This window comes from Cheilinus undulatus, linkage group 10 (genome assembly GCF_018320785.1).
Source record: "Cheilinus undulatus linkage group 10, ASM1832078v1, whole genome shotgun sequence".
NCBI lineage: Eukaryota > Metazoa > Chordata > Actinopteri > Labriformes > Labridae > Cheilinus > Cheilinus undulatus.
In genome coordinates this window covers 17,820,111-17,844,762 of record NC_054874.1, presented here as the reverse complement: position 1 = coordinate 17,844,762, position 24,652 = coordinate 17,820,111, and the positions used below count along the sequence as shown (strand labels likewise).

At 37.6% G+C, this 24,652-nt stretch overlaps 1 protein-coding gene across 1 annotated transcript in view; it reads right to left on the bottom strand.

Annotated features, from left to right (window-relative positions):
• Positions 1–21,825, bottom strand: part of LOC121516765 (cadherin-related family member 2-like) — a 36,921-nt gene extending 15,096 nt beyond the window's left edge. Inside the window, exons 1-15 of the mRNA XM_041798176.1 lie at positions 21,699–21,825; positions 17,701–17,766; positions 17,563–17,622; positions 17,327–17,466; positions 17,201–17,248; positions 17,033–17,122; positions 16,816–16,905; positions 16,587–16,709; positions 15,034–15,183; positions 13,381–13,456; positions 13,178–13,287; positions 12,766–12,933; positions 8,400–8,621; positions 7,287–7,366; positions 7,101–7,163 (exon numbers count right to left, since the gene is read on the bottom strand). Of these exons, the coding sequence (XP_041654110.1) occupies positions 7,101–7,163; positions 7,287–7,366; positions 8,400–8,621; positions 12,766–12,933; positions 13,178–13,287; positions 13,381–13,456; positions 15,034–15,183; positions 16,587–16,709; positions 16,816–16,905; positions 17,033–17,122; positions 17,201–17,248; positions 17,327–17,466; positions 17,563–17,622; positions 17,701–17,764 (1,484 nt within the window). The 5' untranslated portion in view covers positions 17,765–17,766; positions 21,699–21,825. The remainder of the gene's footprint in view (positions 1–7,100; positions 7,164–7,286; positions 7,367–8,399; positions 8,622–12,765; positions 12,934–13,177; positions 13,288–13,380; positions 13,457–15,033; positions 15,184–16,586; positions 16,710–16,815; positions 16,906–17,032; positions 17,123–17,200; positions 17,249–17,326; positions 17,467–17,562; positions 17,623–17,700; positions 17,767–21,698) is intronic.
• Between the last annotated feature and the right edge of the window lie 2,827 nt (positions 21,826–24,652).

The window sequence follows — 24,652 nt, the reverse complement described above, 5'->3', positions numbered from 1 at the left end:
CCTCACAGGCTTTGTTAATCTGATCTGGCCCGTAAAGATGTGACAGACAGAACGTTTATCCAATCACCCTCCAAGTATTTTTCAAAGGCTCTGCCCTCTCCCAAACGCCGTCTATGGAAGGTATTTCTGGTGTGTCAATTTAACAACAGCTACCTTCAAGAGGAAAAACAAGTAAGAGGTAATGATTTATGGTTCAGAAGTTACTGAACTTTTGATAAACTGTCACTTCTTGTCATTTATAACAGCGCCAGTCTGGTAGGCATTTTAACAATCACAGAGAAAAACTGTCACACAGCCCCATTCTTTGCTTCTGCAGTGGGTCTTGTGGTTCTTACTCGCTGCTCAAAAAATGGTAGCTCGTGCGACATGCATGCTGTGTTTTCTGGCAGTGAATAAGGATGATTTCCAGTTGTTAGCACTAACATTTAGCATGGCTAAACACTGAGAGTAACATGCAACTATTTTCTCTCTACGGTTTAAGTCCCACACTAAAAATACAACCATGCACAAACAGACCAAGTCAATAACATTATGGTTACAAAAACATTTTAATTAGGGGCATTAGCCAAAATGTGATGCAATGCAATTAAGGTCCACGATTAGTGCAGTATTGTTTTTTTCTTTTTTTATTTTCATCAATCAATTAATTTTGATGGATGGATGGGTGGATGGTTGGATGGATGTGCAAACACACAGACATGCATGCTCACACAGTACATACAGTAATGTTAGCTAGCTAGTGTTAATTAAATGAATTGATACATGATAATAAGACATACTATTTCCCAGTAGTCATGAATGACATGCCGTACACATTTCTGAGGTAAAAAATGAAGATACTGACATGTATCAGATCTTGCTGTGTAAAATAATCTTCCTAAGGAGTGACACTTATAGTATAGTCTGATATAGTCTAGATATAGTCTATTTGATCCACAAAATATATATTCCCGACAGTCACAGATGATAACAATCAAATGTAATTCCACAGGAAATGAATGCAGGTAATTTCTGACCCACTTATAAAAGACTGAGTGTTATGATCTGAGTTTATTGTGCCTTGACCCTTGTTTTTCTTTTCTTTAGAAAGTTCTGTGGTGCCTTGGTTTTCTCCCCTGTAGTGCAGGCTGTGGCTGAGGGGGTGTGGCTGACCTACTTTCTGGCAGTGCAGCAGGGCACACCTGATGTCACTCTTCAATCACTCACCTCCTCCATAAAGACCGGCTCAACCTCCAGTACTCTGCCAGATAATTCTGTCTCGCTCGGTAGTGCCAGTTCAGATTCACCTAGTGAAAGCCTTTTTTGTAGAATTTGTGAACTTTGGGATCCATGCTGATCACCTTTTCTTTGCGTTTTTTCTAGATTGGTGCCTTGCTGCCTCAGTTTGCTCTGGACCTCAGTTTGATGGTCAGCCAGACCCCAGCAGCTGCAGCCTGCAGGGATATTCTTAGTTTGTGTAATTTTTTTTGTCTCCTGTGAGACAATAAACAGAACTTGTTGAACCGCCTTTTGTCTCCTGCCTCTGGGTGCAGCTAACACTTAGGCCATAACACTGAGGTAGTAATAAAAAAATGAATTTTTAAAATATATAAAGGTAAGTAGAACATTAGGTAAGTAAGACAATAATAATAGTCTTTATAGCTGGGACATAAAATGACAGGAACTTTTCAGACTATATCTCAGTAATATTTCCAAGAAATCAGCCTCACTGGGTCATTTTTAACCCACTTGTGCATCTTAGGGTTGAAGTCAACAAGGGGAATCATTTGGAGTGGCCAAGTCAAAGCCCAGACTGCAATCTAATATAGAGAATTTGTGGCTGGACTTCCAAACTTCCAACATCCAAGGGGGTGAATACTTTTTTGCAGGCATAGTAAGTCTACCACTGCTTCTTAATGCCTCATTTCACTTTCCAAAACACACAGACAGCTCAGATGACAAGTCAAAAGTCATCTGCTCTTTGTGATATCCAACATTTAACTTTTAACACTTCCCTTCATTTTATTTGTAACCCATAGCACATTACCATGGTAAAGTTCATGTCATAATCTTTGATGTACCAGAAATTCCTTATTTTCTTAAAAAATAAAAGCAGGTCTGTATCTAAACAGGAAATTGAGTACCCATAACTGTTTCAATGCAAACTGGAGAAATTTCAAATTTAACGCAAAGGAAATTTCAGTTGTAGCTTTAGAAACTTTTATGCTTAATTTTCTTCAAATTCTCTTTCTAACTTACATGAAGACAGTGGCGGAAACAGCCACCACCAGGATGAGGCCTCCCAGCACGATGGCAATCGTTGTGTCTGGTGGTTCAGAGGAAGCGTCCCCCTGAAAAAAAAGAGAGTAGGAAGGGAGAGAAAGAAATCTCATCAATGGAGAATATAGAAGCTATCCATGAACCAGCTGTAAACAGCAGCATAGCTTCAGACAGCATCGTCTCAGAGAGGAGTGTAGCCTGGGAAAGGACAGCCAACCGATGGCTGAGCACTGGGACTCCACATCAGGTTAATATTTCAATACTAAAGGTTTTAATGACATTGGAATTCAAATAAATTAACAAAGACCACTTGGGTGAACCCAGACCTGGTGAGCATTGTCTGGATGTCAGAAAAAGGCAAAATACACTTGATGTGAACATAGGAGGCCACAGCTCTGACCATCAAAAATCTTACTGAGCTGGATAGATACGAGAGATATAAAATAAAGAAAGAGGGAAAAATGAAATAAAAATGGTAATCTTCAAGCTAAAGCTATGTATTAACCGAAGAAGTGGAAGAACTTTATCTCCAACTAGAGACGTTGATCAGCAACAAGAACTGATCCAAGAATTAGAAACTCTTAGACTTCAGACCTTCCACTTCACTGAGCATGAAAGACTTGATACTGAAAGTGATGCTGACCCTCAGAACAATTTCAATATCAGCACACAGAAGTAGATCATACTGATCTAATGATAACACTGTTTCCAATATGGATAGGAGGTGTGATGCTGCTCTTTTTATTTATATATTGAAAGCATTTGATATGGTTGATCATGGTCTTTTAATGTAGACACTTGGTAACATTGAGTTTGACTCAACTGCTTGTAACTGGATTTATGGTTAACTTTATAACAGATCACAGAGTGTAAAGGCAACATTCAATCTGAGTTTCTATCTCTTACAAAAAGGGGTCTCACAGGGATCAGTTTTGGAGCCTGTTTTATTCTATATTAATAATGTTATTTCCTTCTTAACGGATTGTGATTTTCATCTTTATTCAGATGACATTTTACATTACTCTGCTGTTTCTGCACAGCTGGCTGTAGAAAAACTTCAACCTGCTTTCAACAGTCTACAATGTGCTTTTATGGCTCTTAAAAATGTTCTGAATAAAGAAAAAACAAGTATCTGATCTTTTCTAAACATTGATTTTAGCAGTCTACAACTATCCACACTCTCTGGTAACAGTATTGAAGGGGTATCAGTATATAAATTAACCTTGCAAAGCAGATGGATACGCCTGTTTCTTTGTTTCTCACTAGCAAATCCATCTTGCAAAGCTCCCATTTGAACCGTTTGCGCCCGGTTAGAAAGTGACAGGACCAATCAGCGACGAGGGGCAGTACCTTCAGGCGCAGCAGAGTCGTGATGTAAACAAGCAGCAGCAAGAGCTGGTGCAGTTATGGAGGAAGAGATAAGCGTGGATGCTGCTAAAGCACCAGTTTTATCAGAACTTGACAACATTTCTTTGTTAAAAGAATAACAAAGAACAGCGGTGAGTTGTTTTCTTTTCAAAAACAACAAAAGTCAAGTACTTATATGTCTGTAGTCTCCATGTTTCGCGTTATTCCTCAGTAGCTGCGCACACACGGCTCAATAGCAGCCACGTCAAATGTTTTGTTGCTCTGATTGGCCCATAGAGATGTGACAGACAGAACGTTCATCCAATCACACTCCGAGTTTTTTTCAAAGCCTCTGCCTTTTCTTAAATGTTTCCTATTGAAGCTTTCCCAGATGGATGTGTGAAACAAATCAATCTGGCGTGTCAGGTTATATATAAATATCATGGTCTTTGTAAATCAATTAGAAATAAATCTACTTTTCCTCCTGATCATAGGAAAAGTTTAGTTGAAGCTATTTTTCTGTCTGTACTTGATTATCGTGATATTGTCTATAGACATGCTGCTGCTTCCACACTCAAATCTCTAGACTCTGATTAGCTCTCTGCTCTTAGATTCATAACCAGGGATCATTTCAACACTCATCACTGTGATCTGTATGAGATCTGTTTGAGTTGGTTGGTCTTCTCTGGCACAGAGATGTGATAAAAACTTACTTACCTTACATAAGTCCAGTTTATGTGCTGTGGGTGAGGTGAGGTTTATTAAAGAATGCCTGAGCATACTGGTGAACTGACCGACACAGCACAGGGCTGCATCGGTGAGCCAACACAGAGCACAGTAAAGACAGGGTTTTATACATGGTAACAGGATGTTTCAAACAACAGAATGAACAAAAGGGTAAACAGAGGAACATTAACAGAAAAGGGGTGGTCATTCTGATCAGCTAGAAGACAAAAGACAGGACACTTGCAGTGTCACTCAGAGGAGGCATTTACATACAGATGTACAGAATGATATGATCAACAGGAGAGGTCATCCAAAGGAAGGAAAGGGACGCGACACCTGGGTGTCATAAGGTTCAGGAGGGCTAGATGATATTATCAAAAGGGATCAGAGTAGGGGGTCAGCAAAAGAAGCTAAATGTGACACTGGCAGTTTTAGGGTCCCAAGAGGTCTTTGATAAGGATCAGGTCAGAGGTGCTGGTAGGTAGGTAGGTAGGTAGGTAGGTAGGTAAAGGCTACTAAACACAAGTCAGATTAATCATTTACCACATTTATCACACAATTTCTTCATCAATGTTTTGATCTCTAAATCTCTGACTGGACGTACACCTTCTTATATAACATCAATGCTGATCTGGACAACTGGACATTAAAATATCTACTGACTGTTTAATGCTGCAGGTCCCATGAGCTTTTCTGCTTCTAGAAGGTGGTACAATTTAAAACAAAGCTTTGAGACTGACAGTTTAGTTTCTCTTGGGCAATTTAAGGAGATGCTCTCAAATCACTTCACCTCAGTGTGGGACTGTTTAAACTGAACATCATGTCATGGCTCTGGCTGCTTCCTGTTTTTTCTTCTGTTTTCTTTGTGCCCCCTCCCTCTGTCTGTCTTTGAGTGTTTGTGTGCCACACCCTACTATCACAATCAAGCACCTAGCTGGATCACACACCTGCATCCCATCTACTCATCTGCCTCAGTTTAAGAAGCCTGGTTTCAGCTCCACTCATTGCCAGATAATTCCGTCCACTCTGTGGGAGTTATTCTATATATTTTTGCCGCTCTGCGCATTTAAACTTCAGAGTTATCTGCTTTATTGTATTTGTCAGTGATTCTAATTACCTTTTTTTCTCTGTGATCAGATCCTGGAACTAAAGCCATCAAATCAACACCTCAAGTAACTCTTCAGTCTACGGTAGGCTAAAGGCCGGCTCAGGCTACACAACTTAAGCAGATTTAAGCCCGACTGCAACATCACAGCTCATTGTCAAAACTTGGGCCCGATTTAGAGAGACAAGAACTACTAACGGTCTTGTAGTGTGACATAATTAATGACGCGTCCAAGACACCCCACAACCACGATTTAACAAGACTAGCATGTAACAATTTTTCTCACATTGTTGTCTAGTTTGACACCCTGAACCAACATCAACGACATGAATCCTGACGTCTACCAGCAGGAGAGCATTTGCTCGTTATTTTTGCATCATCATTATTCGCCACTTTTGATCCCCTTTTATTCCTATAACTTATGTGTAAATTTGAATTTTTTTTTACATTATTACAAGCAAAACTTAAGTTCTATCTGAAGGAGAGCCAGTCAATATTATCCTACTCTTGAGACATCCATAACTGTTATCCATAATCCAATCCATAATTGTATCTTATTTTCCGTTTTTTAAGCGCAAAAGACCACTACTAGAGTGACTGACACACTTTGACACCAAAGTTGACAATGCTCTGAAACGCATTGTCAGCTAAGAGGTCTTTTATATAGATGTGTGGGCCTTTCCAAATCATGCCACTTGAGCTAAATTTTAAGCATTTTTGAAAACTGTCTAAATACTTATGTAAATGTGATTATTTCATTTCATAAATACGCAAACATTTCTGAGATTCTGTTTTCACATTGTCCCGATTGGGTGTTGAGTGCAGATTAGTGACAATAAAATTGTTTTTTTTGTGTGTGTGTGTTTCATCTGTAGCATCAGGCTGCAACATAGGAATAACAAAAAATGAAGGGAGTCTAAATACTTTCTGGAGGCACTGTATATCTCTACTTGGAGCTGGTTCAAGTCCAATCTGTGGCTCCTTTTTCATGTCAAATAAAGCCCTAAATATATATATTAAAATGGAAAGATGCTAATAAATATTTCAGTAATCTAATGATACTACTTTTTGATATATCATTTTAGTCAGGTTTCACTGGTGGGACATTGCCTGTTAACAGCAGTGGTAGAAGACACTGCAAAAATATTCCCATGGAGTATTTTCTATCAAGCTGATAATGTGACCTAAATAAAGTTCAATCTGAAAACAGAGAACCCTTAAAAATAATTCACACTCAAACTCATCATACTTACAATATCTATAAGTCCAAGGTCTGCCAGCTCAGAAGAATATTCTGGATCAGAGACCATCTCCTCCACTTCATCAGCGGTGAGAGTCGTTCCATCAGAGTAGACAAAACGTGCTATGATGATAGCTCCAGTCCTGAGAGGAGACTACAACTTACTTTCATTCATTATGAGACAAGAGGAACTATTTCAATCTTCTTATGTTGCTCCACTTATCCTCCTCAGAAATCCTCGATCAATGCTCAGCAATAAGTTTACAAGTACAGTAGCACCACTCAGTGGACAAGAGCCTGTCTGCAGCTGGAGATCATTTAAGATTCCTATCAACACTAGCTAACAGTTAATGATTTGGATCTAAAAGGAAAAAAACATATTATAGTACTTTAGATATGAAGTCGCAAAGAAAAGAAACTTACGTTGATGTTGCAGGAATGATTGAAACAATTTCAATAGTAGCATTGGTGGCAGCTCTCAACACTCTGAAAGATGGAGAAAAAAAAGTGTTGAAGAGGGGAAGATTTAAGTGAAGAGTAAGCTAAATAAAACTGAGGTAAAATCTCCATCATTAGTTGCAAACTTTACTACAACATGTAGAAATGTACCTGATGATGTCGTCAAGTTCTTCTTTGACCTCTTCTACAGGAGATGAAAATTCAAGATGTACTTCATTCACTTCATTAATCTGTAAAATAATGAATTAGCATGTTTTAAATATAATTTACATTTTTTAAGTTTTATAATCGTTTTTTCAGTTGCTACAGTGTAAGTGATGAGGAGTGCTGTAAGTAACACAATAGAAACCTGTTAAAGCACTCTTTATTACTTTAATGAGAGATATAATGAGTTAGTTCTGCAAGTAATCTGTTACTTTTACTGTGAGTAGTTAAGTTGAGTAAACCACCAGCTCAGAGATAACTCCGCCCACTTCAGAAATCTGAATAATGCACAAAAAATGGTCAGTATGGTACTGAGATGAGGGAGGGGGAAAGGACAGGGTTTCCCAGGACATAAGTGAAACTGACGCCCCAGCGAGTGAGGGTTAAATGGAAAGTGCCACAGAGTCCCGCTGCAAAAGGTTGTAATTTTTGGAATAGATTTTAGGCACTAAAATTTTTGTTTTAATTTTTAAAATATTCTTTTGTGTTGCTTTTTAAGTATGCATAATAGTGATTTAACAAGTTACTTTTCAATGGCTGCAAACTTGTAACATGACTAGTTATTTAAAAAAAAGTTGTAAGCCTGGTAGGATTAATGTAGACTTTGTTCAGGCAGTACCAAGGCAGCTAAGAGAGCCTTCTGGGGTCCTTAAAGTGTGCTCTGTATTAGTTCCCCTTTTCTGATCTTGACTTTGAGGATTGAACAGCATGAGTACATGAGTATAATGTAAGTTGCCACAGAAGCTTACTGCATCACCTTTTATAAATTAATATGTACTGCAGCACCTTATAATGCATGTTCTGCACTGATTGTTTCATAATCTAATAGAGTTTGTACTAAGTAAGCCATTATGTTAAGAGTTGATGCTAATGCTAACCTAATATGCCAACATGTTATTGCTAGTCGTTTATCTAATGTTGTAGTGTTATGTCACAGATGCTGAAGGTTATTTCCCACTGCTAGCATGATTTTAGCATGCTAATGCTAATGCTAACTTGCTAATGCAAATATATTCAGACATTAGTCTGTAAATACTTGTCTATACATGAATTACTCACATTGATGATAACTGGGACGGTGGCAGATAGCGGAGGAACACCCTTGTCAGTGGCAGTAACATTAAGCTCAATACTTCCATCCAGAGCCTCATAGTCAAGCTCACCGCTGTTTGTCAGCACACCAGTGTCTGGATCAATGGTGAAGAGATCGCTGTACCTGCTGGTTTCAATTCTATACTTAATCTGACTGTTTTCTGTGTCTGGCTCATCAGCATCAGTAGCCTGTCCAAATCAGAAACACATGAGAAGAACAGGTTGAGATTCACCCTCTATGGTTATAAACACAGAGGTACATCAGGGTTCTATCTTGGGGCCACTTTCATTTTCATTGTATATTAATTGCATGAAAAAAAAATACAAAATTGTGTGAAACAATATATTCACTGAACATCAGTGTTGGGAGTAACGCATTATTAAGTTACAGTAACTGTTACTCTTAGTAACTATTGGTGTAATGCATTTCTTTTTAAAATCATTAACGCCGTTACAATAACTAAGAATTTAAATTTAAACATCCGGTTCAGAGGCCAACGAGATGGAACCGTAAGCACATCTGCATCCTGTGAGAGAGAATGGCCTCTGCAGAGAGACACAAACAAACACAGCCACTGAAGCGCGCACACACATCATGGCTAAGCACTTGAGCATGAGCTCTCTGTATTGGAAACGAGCAAAACATTTCCCTCCTCACATTAGCCCGGCAGTCCAAGTAGGAGCCACTCAATGCAAACAACCATGGCTGGATTTTAAATCACCGTCAGCTGCAGAGTGTGTCACTAAGGAAGAGAGAGAGCAGCTGGGTCTTCTTTGCCAACGAAAATAATTACTGAAACTACTCATGTATAATTTCATATGTTTTGTGATCAAAACAGAAATTTTTACTAAAACAACAATTTCTTTCCCCCAGCAACGCCTGAGGGCTTGACTACTAACTGGAATAGCCATTCCAATCCCATAAGGTTCTTAAGGAATGTAAACATAGTTCAGTACTCTAGTAAACAGGCGGGCCATAGATACGAAGTCACAATGGAACTAAAAACTAATCCGCTCAGCACACTTTCTGAACAGATTTATCAATGAAAAGACATGAAGACAATCGAGATTGAGAGTCATCTGTGATCAGACTATAAACCTGTATGTTGACATGAACAGTAATTTGATAGAAAGCTTAGTTTTAGCAGACCAGCTGTTTGAATAAACAGAATAATACGTCCTTCTGCACTACCAGGAAAAAGAGGTGAAATGGAACTGTCCACGCCCTGCAGGTGCTGATTGTCCGTCAGACATGTCAATATTTATCAGACATTACCATGCCAATTTATCAGAAGCATTTCCTTTGGCTCTACGAAGAAGTAAGGGCTTCCTTTCTTTTGTTTATGTTCCCTGAATCTTCTGACAATAGTTTACAGCAGTTAGAACAGGAGGGAAATGAGTTTTTTGCGACACTCACCTCTCAGCAGGTGAGCCTGGGAACAAGACTACATTGCATATAAGAGATTAGACCGTCTTACGTTACTGTTCATTAACCGTGGAGTCATTCATTTTATTTATGTCAGTTTAATGATGTTTGATGCCGGTCCGTAGGCTCCTTAGGCTGACAGCGCTGTACTCCCTGCTTAGAAAATATGACTGTCTCAGGTTGCCATAGTTACACCTAAAGGAGTAATGGCTAATGGCTGCTGCGCATTAATTTGGAACAGTGTGATGATTTTTTGACTGAGACTACTTGTGAAGTTTCAACAGTGTCCATATATCAGAAGTTAATGGACACAAATAGAATTTCCAGAGCCAATCAGAATCGAGTATTCACCAAGAACATGGTATAACACAAATTAATGTTATGTGAACAATAATGGAGATTGAAGTAAAAAAAGTAACGCCTGATTACTTTTCAAAGTAACTAGTTACTTTTACAAAGCAGTAACTCAGTTACTAACTCAGTTACTTTTTGCAAGCAGTAACTAGTAACTTTAACTAGTTACAATATTTGCCAAATGTTGTTGAACATGTTCAACAAATGTTCAAATGTTTGGGTGTTTAGCTAGATCAGGATTTGTCTTTTAAATTAGATCAGGGTGTCAAACTCAATCACAGCAGGGGAAATATTCTGAATTGAGCTCGAACCTGAGGGCCTAACAGGGTCAACATTTAACCATAAACTGTCAACCTCATTTTCACCAGCAAAAAATTTTAGGGGGAAATACTTTTCACTGATGATAAATGACTTTGAGATAAAATAAATCAAAATGATAAGTTCAAAGGCTCAAAATAAAAAGATAAAAAGTCAAACTTATTTGTTCAAAAGGTCAAAACACACAATTAAAAGTCAGAATGTTTTTAAAAGGCATCTGTATAAGAGAGAAAGTCAAATCATGAGTTTCAGAGGTCAAAATATGACTTAAATGTTTAACTTGTGAGTCAAAAGATCACAATATGGGCTTAGAAGTCAAAGTTAGGAGTCAAAAAAAGTCAAAACATGGCATAAAATCTGAAGTAATATGTTTAAAAAGGTCAAACTATGATCTAAATTTTAAAATTGTGAATCTTAAAGGTCAAAAAATAGATAGAAAGACAAAATCATGAATCTAAAGATCAAAATATTAGTCACAGTCATAAGCTTAAGTCATAATTGTGAGATGCAAAATTGAAAACATGACATGAAAACACAAATTGATTTTGTTTCAACATTTCTGACTTTTTCTGATTATTTGTCTTCTTTACTTTTTAAATTCTTGTGACTTAACAAGGATATTAAATCATCAGGGTTAAGTTTATATTTTTATACTGGAGGAAATCTGCAGACCTTACACCACTGGACCAGTTTCAATAAAAATATGATATGATCTTTTGGGCCAGGTGTAACTGTACCATGGGCCGGATTTGGCCCCTGGGCCTTGAGTTTGACACCCCTGAATTAGATATTTAATCTTGATCAGGAAAATAAAGCCTGAACTAGTTATTTTATTCAAAATAAATAAGCCTTGCTTAAAAATGAAAATAAAAAGAAAAAAGGTTGTTCAAGTTGCAATATTGCCTGGTTTGTACTGTCCTGTACCAGACTAAACTTGTCCTGTTTTAGGTAGATACAATAACCAAAATTACTTCTATTGGCTAAATGCCAGAACAATGAGAGGGAGATATTTTTTTTAGAAATTGTGTATTACTTCTTTGAAGTCAGAAGTTGTGTGTTGTTATTCTATCTGTATTTTCTGTAACTCTTTCTTGGAAAAGAGACCTCAGTCTCTGTCTCCCAGCTTTAATAAATGATGGATAAAATAAACTAAAAAATGTCAAGACCTTTCCTAACACCTTTGCAAGTGGCTAAACACTGGAGTTGAACACCGGAGTAACAGTCAAAATAATAAATATCACAAGCAGATAAGACTAAAACAAAGTCAAGACAGTAGGTTACATATTTCCTCTTACTTGCATTTATCTCTTCATCGACACAAAACCTCAGAAATAAAGGCTTTGGTTTACCTTTAAAACAGTTGGTTATATTAATCTTTATATCTTATATATTGATGTGATATTGCCTTGATCCATGGTGTCAGGATCCTCTGCCTGTGGGTAAAAATAATGCCAGTGCCTCTGAGTGTTGTTCAGGAGTTTCTTGCAGTGATGAAAATCAAACAGAAACATCAGAAAACCCAGAAAGAAACACCAGAATAGAGGTGTGTTAAAGTAGGTTTGAATATAGCCTAAGAACCCTGGTTCTGTTTCTCTACAAAAACTTCAGGAGGTGAAGGATTGAATGAAAAAATGAATGAATGAATGAATGAATGCTTTATTTCGGTTTAAAACCAAAAATAAAATCATTGAAGGACACATGGGGCAAAAAGAGGCTGAAAATACCCCACAAGGCCTCATAAGCGACTGCAGAATATAGAAATCAACACCATGAGTGTAAAGTGATACTTCAGTCTTACTTTATAGAGATATTGCACCCTGTTGCTCCAGTTTCAGAGTAATTTTATTTTTTTTGGTCTCCAGTCAGGTCACCTCCATCAGGTGAAGCAGTTCTGACATAAAAATAATGGACAGCCACTTGAACCAAGCCTGCTTACAGTGTTGTAGAAGTAGGCAGGGGATGTAGGCATACCAAGCCAACAAGCCACACTAAGAGAGCAGCAGAGATGATGTATGGTCTGTTGTTTGCATAACAGGCAGGTTAGTGAGTTCTGATATCAAGTCATCACTAAAGACACATTGTTAATGCTTAGTATGGACAGATTCAGCACTGAAGTGCAGTCAACTAGTACCTGAATGCCCAAAACATACCTCTAATGTAAAATGTAAATATGACCTTTAGTGGATGTCATAAAGACAGTTTGATAATGTCATATTCAGATAGTGAAGGACTCACCGTAATCTGGGCCACTACTGTCCCAATCGGGGAGTTCTCGCTCACATGAAATGTGTACGATGGCTCTGGAAACTTGGGGTTGTTGTCGTTGATGTCGATGATGTTGATCACTACACTTGTTGTGGTGCTGGCAAAGACCCCATCAATGTTTAGTCTGGACTCAGTGGCCTAAAAAAGAGAAAATATACATGAGGTCAGTTATTGCCATGGACAGGGCCAGCCTAAGACAGCTTTCTTGAGTTGTTTAATTATTATTATGTATTTTTACCATTGTAAATTGCAGTAGAAATGTTTTGTTGTTATGAAGAACAGGCTCCTCATTACACAGAGAAAACTCAGTCACTCAAAGATTCTGACAAAGTCAAATAATTATAACAGAGTAAGCTGATGTAGGTTAAAAGACAAACAGTACCTTCACAGTCAGGTTAACAGTGTCTGTGACTAAATCCTCTCTGTCAATATCTGATAGCACAGATATCATACCAGCTGATGAGATCTTAAAAAGGCCATCAATTGTGGAATCTGCCAAACAATGTGGAAGAAACAAACACATAACTAATCAGTCATTGAAAAAGGAGATACACTCTAAGGTTTTGTTTGAGTTTAACGACTAACCTTCAATACTAAAGTTGATTTCAGCATTGATTCCTGTGTCTGGATCTCTGGCAGTCACTTGAAAAAGAGGCACGTCCTGCAAGGACAAAAAATATGATCAAGAAATTGAAGAGATGTCCCAATATAGACATATAGATAAGGACAAAATTATAAGCTCCATATGAACATTTCAGTTTTTGAAGTATTTCCCAAGTACTGTTAAACAGAGCTTACATTATTTTACTTTACACACAGAAACTTACTAACTTTTATTAAAACAAAAACTGCCAGGGTCTAAATTATTAGTCCCTCTCATGCTTACAGTCAGTTGTGTCTCCTTTTTTCTGAATAACTGCCTGCAGTCGTTTGTTGCAGTTTTCAACAAGTCTCAGACTCATCCCAGCCCATTCTTCTTTGGCCAGTCTCTCCAGCTCCTCCAGATTTGATGGTCTTCTGTCATGGATCTTGGTCTTCAATTCCCCCCTTGAGTCAGGGCTCTGTGCAGGCCAACCAATGACGCTGATTTTGGTCTTCTGGAGGTAGTTCTTCAACAGGAGAGATGTATGTTTTGGGTCCTGTTCAAGGACACAGCGACGACCCAGACCCAGTTTTGCTGCTGACTGTTTAAGGTTTCACATGTCCTTCTAACTTCATGATTCCTCCACCTTTATGAAATTCTCAGTTCCAGACGCACTGAAGCATCCCCTCAGCATAATATTCCCACCGCTGTGTTGCATTGTGGGGACGATGTTCTTTGCGTTCTTTCTCAGTTCTTTGGCCAAAGAGTTCTTGTTTGGTCTAATCTGACCAGAGGACATGCTTCCAGTATACAGAATCTTTCTCGAGGTTGTCTTTAGCATACTTCAGTCTGGCTTGAAGGTGTCTCTTCTGCAGAAGAGTTTCTTGGTCAGAACCTGTACAGAGCTCTAGTCATTGACATCTTTGAGACTACAATTCCTGACTTGGCTCAGTCATTCAGTAGTGTCTTGGCAGTTGTTCTGGGGTCTATAGACACATCTCTCACTAGTTTTATTTCCAGAGTCTTTGAACTCTTTGTCTTCCTACCTCTGCCAGGCTTGTTCTGTTGTTCTGTGTGGCTCTCTTTCAATTTCTTGATAATTCATCTCACTCCAATTCTTGGAAATTCTGTCAACTTTTCTTTTTCTCAAGTCTAAACTGATTTCTTTTTTTTTTTTTTTTTTTTTTTTTTTGCCATGACGCTTTCTCCAGAGACCACTCAAACCCTTACAGAAATTTTTATACTGTGTGTAAATTGGTAGATAACCCTCAGTTTATCTTGAGTTCACAAGATTTGCTCATGACAAAGTTAAAGCACATCAATGCATATCAGTGCTTTGTGCTATGGCTCAACAAAACATCAATTCTAAAGGGGGCTATTCATTTTGTCCCAGGTAGGTTTTTGGTTTTTGGAAAACAATTTTGTTTCTGTGTGCGCAGTAAAATAATGTAAGCTTCCAAAGTAAAACGAGGATGTTTGGCATAGCTGTGTTAAAAATGTCTTGTTCTGGTAATGGCACTTTTGAAATACATGGGAAATCTGACATTTTCTTTGGGGGGGGGCTATTAATTTTGTCCAAATCTGTATATTAGATTGTTGGGTCTAAATAGACTCTAACCTTCTTTTGTAGGACAATAAAATCCCTGTATACTCACCACCTGAGAGTGCTCATTAACACTCCTTATGTAGGGTAGATCACCCGTGAACACTGGGTCGAGGTCAGGGACGTCTTTAACCGTGATGTTAGCAACGGCAACACTTGAAAAATACGTGGTTTCAGTAAAATGACACTTCCCTCCACCATCCTGTTATGAAAAGAGATATTTAATTAGTTATGGTGCTTGTACCACAGAATTTATCCACAAAAATGATAATAGATAAGTGCCATTTAAAGAAAGATTATTATAGTATATTATAGCTCCATGTGCATGCTTGGCTGTCTCGATATTCCCTCAACACCAACAGGATTTCTGATCATAAATATTGAACATGTTTAATATCTATGATTTCAAGTCGGAGAGGATCCCATCACTCTAAACACACCTCACACCACAGGAAAATCTGTCAGTAATCTTTAGAACCATCAGATTACTGAACTCCACTTAGTGAGCCTACATAACAAAAACTGGAGTGTTGAAATCTCAGTGTTAAACATTACATATTTAATTTTAAGTGTTGATCCATTCAGTGTTAGTCCAACTCTGTAGAGTCAGTTGATCTCAGCCCTGACTACTGCCATTCCAGTGGGGTTGGATTTTTCCCATCATGCCCTTGGGAGTTTTTAGATTTGTTTCAGATATGATTTTAGATGAATCTATATGTGTTTATGTAAGCCTCCACAACATGATTGGCATTATATCTGTAACAAATTTTGCTTAAAAAGTGAATTATCAGTATCAGCAAATCCACACATTTCAGGCAACCATCTGGGAAAGCTTCAATAGGAAACATTTGAGAAAAGGCAGAGGCTTTGAAAAAAACACTCGGAGTGTGACTGGGTGAATGCTCTGTCTATCACATCTCTACGGGCCAATCAGAGCAACAAAATATGTGACCTAGCAGCTATAGAGCTGCGCATGCGCAGCTACTGAGGAATAGCGGGAAACATGGCGACTATAGACATGTAAGTACTCAACTTTTGTTGTTTTTTAAAAGTAAATTCACTGCTGTTCTTTGTTCTTCTTTTAAGTGTTGTCACATTCTGATAAAACTGGTGCTTTAGCAGCATCTGCACTAAGCTCTCCCTTCATAACTGCACCAGCTCTTGCTGCTGCTCGTTTACGTCATGACTCTGCTGCGCCTGAAAGTACTGCCCCTCGTGGCTGATTGGTCCGGTCACTTTCTAACCGGGTGCGAACGGTTCATATAGGAGCTTTGCAAGATGGATTTGCCAGAGAGAAACAAGGAAATGGGTGTATCCATCTGCTTTAGATGTGTTAGAAATCAACACCACAAAAAAGTTAAAATATTAAGAATTTCTAAAGTACAAACTAAACTATATAAACTCAGAGAAATTGGTGAATTTCTGAATTAACTCTGATGACTCTGCTGTGATGGGGCTGAGCCTGTCTACTACCTTACAACACTGAGTGACAGAGTGCTTGGTGTCTGTCTGAAACTAAATGTATAAACAAATAGATGAATAAATCCTTCTGACTAAATGAGCGGTACAGTCAATGAAGCAAAGATGCCAAACAGAAAAACTTACAGTTGCATTTATCTTCAACCGGTAGAAAGTATCAAGATGTGTGAAATTCAGACCTCCAGCTAATCTGACTTCACCACTTGACGCATCGATAGTAAACAGACCTGAACCAGAACTTGGGACAACCTGGAAAAAAGTGTAAATGTTAGATAAGTTCCTGAAATGTCAAGATAAGATATTATTTGATTTCAGGTCTCTACAGTCACATTAGCTACATAGGGAGTTTACTTACTTCATCAATACTGTATTTAATAGTGCCAGCAACCCCTGTGTCTTCATCAGTGGCCCTCACCGTGAACAGAGAGGAACCTACAGTAGTATTCTGGTGAATTTGTTGAGAGAAAAACAAAGTTTCCTTGAGTCACCTTGATGTATTTCTTACATCACAAATGCTCATAACACAACACGCTGTAATATGACAAATAAAAAAGATGATCTGTTTAACTTACTTCTGGACAATTATAATCATATGACGCCTCTTCAAATTGAGGTATGTAGCTGTTGGTGGGCATTAATATTATAAGTAGGTCGGCTGAATCCTGAAAAACACTGCATGGTTATATGATGTACAAAATGAGAGGAAATGAAAGATAAATATTAACTGAGATGTCTCTTACAGAAGTGGTGCCATCAGAGACAACAGCTACGAGATCCATCGTAGTAGCCTAGAGAAAAAAAGTGAGATTTATTAAGTAAACTCAAACACAATGACTCCAGATAAAAGTCTCTCCCACAGATCATACCTGTCTATCTAGTGGTCTTCTCACTCTTACTACCCCTGTGTTTTCCTCAACTGTGAAGTATTCAGCATTGATCCCAGTGATTGTAAAAGTCAGCGGGTCATTTTCTAAATCTGATGCAGCGATGGTGAATGCACGTTCACCTATGACAACAAAACCAGAGAGGCACATGTTAACATGAGCAGTTTTCAGGTGTCGTATCATTAGTGGAATAAAACTGGGTTTCATTAATAACCTACCAGGTGGGATGTCTACACATATAGTATAAGTGGTGACATCGATTGAAGGAGTGGTATTTGCTGGAGAGAAAGGAAAAATGTAAATAGAGTTGTAAATAAATCATGGAGAAATCACATTAAAATCAGCTGAAAACTCACCATAAGCTGTGTTGATCAAACACAACAACAAGCACAACAGCAAACTTCTTGAGAACCCCTCCATGTCTGCAAATGAAAAGAAAAACATCTTGACTCTGAACATGCACCACTTTGTTTCTCATAAATAAGTAGCAGGTGGGATGTCTTCACATGAATAATAACATCCACTGTAGGGTGGTATTTGTAGTATGTTCTGTAGAAGTAATATGTTCTAGAGAAGTTTTCTGTCAGAGTGATATCTTCCTGCCTCCCTTTATAGTGGCCCCACGAGGTGATAGGCTGATGGTGTACATGAAAAGAAGACAACACAGACTCACTAGAGCATGGATGAGGCACATGATGTGTAAAGAGGAGATCTTCTGTAGGAGTAGTATGCTATAACCTGAAACCCAGATAGATTCTTTCATATTGTTGGCATCAGGCCTAAACCTTGTATCTCCATTTTCCTTGATTATCTTTTTTTTTCATAAATCAGTGCTATTGCTCTCCCTTTACATCTGTCAGAGGGTTTTAACAAATTTTAAAGCAATAAAAAGTGTCAAAAGGATGCTGACTATGACTATTTAGAATTACAATTAATGGGTATATACAGTGCCGTGATAAAATATTTGCCCCCTTTTTGACTCCTGATGTTTTTGCATATTTATCACACTTAAATGTTTTGTATCATCAAACCATTGTTTTTTAATTTCCCTGATCTAAATATGTAGATTTGAAGCTTTTTTTTGTTTGTTTTCTTTTTTTGTTAAAAGGGGAGATTTCATGGTTGATATAGTTGATGCTATAAACATCAGATCTATGGTTGACATCTAGGGTTGAGGAAGAAAAATTTATGTGCACTTTAATTTTCAACAATTCAATTTGATTAAATCAATTTTCAAGCAATTCATTTTTTGTCAGTTCAGTTCAATTGTTCTTTAACAGACATAGAACTAAACTGAGGATAAAGGCCTCAATAACATTTTTTCTGATTAATGTCCATGTTACAAATTAATTACAAATTAATGCAGATTTTAACATATTTATGGGATATTTAAGTATTTTTGAAGCTGGGTTGTATAGGGTACTTGGCAATAGTAATGGCACCTATGTCTTGTTTGAAGGGGCAAAGCAGACTGAAATCTCTGGATGTTAATGCCACTGCTACTGCCAAGTAGCTTACACAACCCATCTTCAAAATACCAGAATATCCCTTTAACAGATGTGCACCCAGCACTGTAGATACATACATTATAGTAAAATCACTGTAAAATTAATAAAAAACTTACCACTAGTTAGGCTGACAAGACACTGACGAGCACATCAACATGTTTTTATGAACCCCCTCATTTCTGAATGTTAAAAAAAGAAAAATCCTATCTATGAATTGGTACATGTATGACTGTCTTTCAACCTCTAAAATTAAGAATTGTTGACTATCAAACATCTTGAATTATGGATTCTGCCAATATGTGTTTGAAATTCACTGACTGTAAAGACTAATGGTTTACCCTAGTATAGATCTATTTGGAGTAGATGTTGTGATTATGTCACAGCAGTTGTACACTCATCCTGGTGGCAGAAATATACTGGAAACAAGTGGAGAGAAAAAACAAGAGTATTTAGCTTCAAAGACACTCTTTGAAGCTAAATGCAGGTGTGTATGGTTAGTAATAGCAGCATTCATGGTCATTTTTATTGTTCTAATAAACATTACACAATAAGGGTTAGGGTTTGGCAGCAAACTGCAAAACTGCATGTGTCAGTATGCACAAATTTTTCTGTAGTAAAGATGCTGTGTGTCTACACCAGATACAGAGATGTTCATTTTATTGGATTGTTGACTGAGTGAGCAGTGAGAACAGCTGAAGAAAAAATCAGCTAAGGGTTAGTTCGTTATTGTAAGACACCTCATCTTCTGCTGATAAACAACTAAAATAAAAGGAGAAAGCCTCCATATGGACCAGAACTTTCTGATGTGAATCAACTGTATGTTAACTTTCTGACACGCAGCACTGTGTTAAACACAAAAATGGTCGATTAGTATACAATATTAACATTTAGCATTCTCAGTTTTGCATAAACATTTAAACATTGTAATGCTAAGGAGGGCTAAGTGGCATTGTTGTTTAACTAGATAAAAAATGTCCTCGTTGGACAATGAAATCATATCAAAATGCAGAGAAGTCACATTTTCTAAATTTGATTTTATTCACACATTTTGAATGTATATGTCAGTAAAAGTCAGAAACAGTACAAAGTCTGCAGAATTCTTTCTGTCTTTCCTCCAAGATGGGGCAAATTTCCTAATTTCATTATTTCATGACATTTTGAGCTGTATAATTTTGGGTTTGGACTTTTCTGTTTGGTCAATCCAAAAAATGTAATGCTTTAAAACCATTTTGGTAGTTATTGACTTTAGATGAACTAATTGAGTTTTATCAATAGTTACTAGATTCTGTATATAAAGTGTAAACATCTTGCATCATAGCAGCCATCCTGATCTCATTTATCATTTTTCCTTATGTTATTCTCATGACTTGTATAGTAGAAAACCAAATCCACAATCAGTTTTGAAGATGAAGCTCCATATCAAAGTGTTTTTCCCTCTTCATAGCTAATACAGCAGGTTAACAGTTCAACAATACACCTGAACATGATCGATACAGAAGTCCTTCACCATGAAACCTGCTGTCCTTCATTCTGAAGTCCTGCTTCAATATAGGTAATAAGGACTGAGTTCAGTGCTGAAGGCTAAAAATAAGGTACATTTGAAAGACAATTAAATTATCTAGACAGAATTGTTTCTTTTATTTTGGTCATTTAATGGTCTGGTCTCTGCAGTATCTGCATAGACATAACTGGTTGATGACCTTTGGTTTGTGGAGTCATTTATTACACATATTGCTGCAGACATTGTACTCTGACCTGTCTGAATCCTGATTAAGGAGAAATAAGGATATTATTTACAGATAAAAAAGTTAGGTAAGTGCTGATTAATGAGAGATTCAAAACCTTTGCCAAACATGAAATCTTGGAGATTGGTCTGTAGTTGTTAAAATCACTCTGGTCTCCCCCTGTGAACGGTGATAAAACATGTGCAGGCATCCAAACTGTGGGAGTAATCCCAGCTCAAAGAAATACTTCAAAAAGTTCAGAAATTCTCTCAACTCCTCCTCTATCATTTTTCTGAAGGAAAACAAGGCACTGCCATCCTTTGTAAGATGGTCGTCTTGAGGCCTTTTAGTTACACCTGTAGCTGTAATAGTAATAGTAACAGTAGCGGTTGATAATCTGAGCCGTTACTGTTGTATAACTCATTTGATAATTCATGTAAGAACCAGAGATTTGATCTGTTTTTACCCTGAGTCTCTTCAGGGTGACATGTAATAAAAAATGCAAGTATTCAAACATTAACAATGCTCTGTTTTTTGTATTTGTTTTTGCTGGAAGTTCTTGAAATTACTGTTGATAAAAGTTTTGCCTTCATTGGACAAAAAAATCATATCACATCACAGAGCAGTCACCTTTATGAATGTATGTTTTCTCTGAAATTCAGAAATGTTTCACAGTGAATTCTTTCCATTTTATTCTGTCATAAATGGACACATTTCCCTGGTCATCATTTCATGGTATTCTAAGCTGTATAATTCTGATTTTGGACTTTTTTGTTTGGTAAATCCAAAGAATGTAATGCTTTATAACCATTTTAACAGAGTAAGACCTTTTATTAACTAATTTTTTTCAAACATGAGTTTTACCGATTATTGTTAAGATGTTCAGTGTAAACATCTTGCATCATGGCAGCCATCCTGATCTCATTCATAATTATTCCTGAATTTATTCTGAAGCTCCTGTATAGTAGAAAACCAAATTCACAATCAGTTTTGAAGCTGGATATAACATGAAAGTGTAGGCCTATGATGTTTTTTAATCTTAGTAGTGAATACAGCAGCAGCACTTAACAGGTTAACAATGCAACAATACACCTGAACATGAATAATACAGAAGTTCTTTACCGTGAAACCTGCTGTCTCAAAGGCCTTTATTCTGAAGTCCTATCCTCATTATTTAAGCGTCTGGTTCCAGCTCTTCTTTATTAAGTCACACTTTAAACAGTGGTGGTGTTAACCACCAACACTTAGTTGAAAGGCTCGCCTTCACCAATGTTTTTATGAGACTGACTTTTAGTCATACTTGTGATTATCATCTTGAGGCTGTAAACATAAATGATTTATGTACAAGGAAGCACTGCCATGTTTTTACACTGGGCCTCTTCTTTTAATCTGGTCAGAGAATAGTCAAGAGCATTTTCCTGAATGTGATAGCTTGAAAAAGTTTACCTTTGTAATGTTTGCTCTCATACAGGGTGACATTAAAGCTTTTTATGACTAGTTAGAAATAAATGAATATACATAAGAGAAAGCACAAATAAATGTCTAAATTCAGTGGGAAACACAGGAGGATAAAAACACGTTTCCTGACTGAGAAAGCGGTAGGAATAGAGATCCCTGTACCACCCGCCTCAGGCTCACAGGGGCCTGAGGCGGGTGTCATTAACAGGAAGCAAAAAAGATAAATAGTAACAAAACAAATGTATTTTAAGTATTTCTGTGAAAAGATGTAAACTAATGAAGTGTCGCGACATGTAATTTTGGACATGTAATTTTGTTTTGTTTTATGATTGGTCAGTAGAGATGGTCAGTTCAAGTCCAGCTGTGACGAGTGAGAGAGAGGGAGGGGACGAGAAAGATGAAGAACGGTGGACAGCAGCGAAGCGGGCACATGTTCTTTGTTAGCCGTGTTAGCATGTTTGTAGTTTTATTTTGTGTTTGAGAAACTTGAAGCACCTTCATGAAAAAGATGCTAACGCACATTCCTCATCTAATCTGAGTTAGTGAGGCTGTAGTTTGTGTGTGTACTTAAGAGACTTTAACTAGAACCGAGCTTGAGGTCTGACGACAGGGCCGCCAACCAAGGAGGGACGTAGAGGACTTTCCGATAGAGTTGCACGCCGCTTCTGTGTGTTGTCTCCTTAAGGACTTCTGTTAAATGTAAGTTTCCCACAGAGTTGGACACCTTCTCCGCGACGAGAGGACATTTCAGCTGCAGCGGGGGAGCTACCTGCATGTTTCTGCCTGAGAGGAGGAGACTGCCTGGTCTCTGCTGCGTGTTACCTGCCGCGAGGAGAGGATCGTTACCGCTATTCAGTGAGTTGGTTTCTCTGGACTTCTGCTGTACAAGGAGGACAATCCTGGATTTGAGGCTATGTGACTTTATTCTTCTGTTATGGAAAACAGAGGAGTCAAATCAGCCACAATGCATCGGAGCATCACAGGCCTGCAACATTTTTTTTTTTTTTAAGTGTGTGCATGTGAATGAGTGTGTGTGTGGGGCCCATATATGTTAAGAGTGTATAGTAATTAATTTAAGTAGTTTCTTCTTTAAAGTTCTGCATTAATAGAGCTGTGATTGGTTCACTGACAGCTGGGTATGCTGTGGTTTGCTAGGAGGCTTAAGCCTATGACAGCTTTTCTTCTGTTTCCATGCTGATGTATTTAATGTGAGTCAGAGTTTTCAAAAAGGCAACCGCCAATCTTAGGCTGAAGAGGCTACACACACCAGTGATCTTAAACTTAATAGGGATATAAGGTAGAATTTTTTAAGAACACAACAAACATACTATCTTAGCTTGTTCAGAGGTCATGATGCAGCAGGTAAAGAAGGTCATTGAAAACAGTATTAATTGTCTAATCAGACGAAAATATCACAGAAAAGTAATGACACAACAGCTCTCCAAAAGTTAACTGAAAAAATGTGGAGCTCCCCCTGCTGACTAGCTGCAGTATAGGTCCTGAAGTCCCTCGTGTTAACAGATGAATCAAGGCACACATTAGGACTGAAAATGAATATTTTTTTCTCAAACATGGCTTGAGTTACTTTTGTAAGTTATTATTTTGACAATTTATGTGCAAATATTAATTTTCTTCTCAGTGTAGTTGTAATAAGTTATTTGATGCTTTAAACTGAGTGTTAGACCATGATTTACAGCTTTGTTGTCATATGTAAGGACAAAATCTAATGACAGAGAAGGAACACCGTGAGGAAACATAATGAATGTTAAAGCAAGAGTCTTAATTTTCCAAAAATGTCAGTTTCTGCTTCAAACTGATGTGGACTGGACTGAGCTGAAGCATCTTTTACGTATTAGTGCCAAATTAAACATTTACTCTGGGGGTGGAAGAAGAGACAGGGCATCAATATGATTGTTGTACCAGCTGATCTGAGAAGATGGAGACAATATATGTATCAATGGTCCTACCATCAAGAAGTCCAAGATATCCTTTTTTTCTCTGCTCAATGGGGCCTATGATTCCTGCTGTAAGAAGTTCCTCTTTGTCGCAGACTACTGCTGAATAGATGTCTCTCCCTGAAACATGACAAGGGAGCAGTTGGGTTTGGAGGCTGCTGTAGTCCTTCAGGTCTTCGTATGGGGGTCAGGTCACCTCAGGAACATGTGCTCTTTCAATCATGTCTAGAATTTCAACGTCTGAAAAATTGTGCTCCAGAATAAAATTATAAAAACAAATTATTTAAAATATTCAGTATCCAATTTACTGTAAAATTGTTCTCCCACACATGCCCGTAAATAAATGCATTTACAAAGTGAGCTATCATATGAGGTTCCTGCTTTCAAACACAGAAAAAAGCTGGTTATTAAGAGGGGAAAACATCCTTGTCAGTTTAAATTTAGAAACTGTCTCTCTGATGCTGTGCAGCAGACACAGAAATTTAGAAGGTGCTGATGCTAAAAAAATATTATCCCTTAAAATAGGATTCTGTTAGCTGATGACTGAGACATTTACCTGATATTGTTAAAAAAAAGAAAAAAGAAAAGAAAAAAGATCTCTTGAATGCAGCAGGATATTCATGAAAATTTACAGTGGCTAGCGGTGGGCATGATGACATTTAA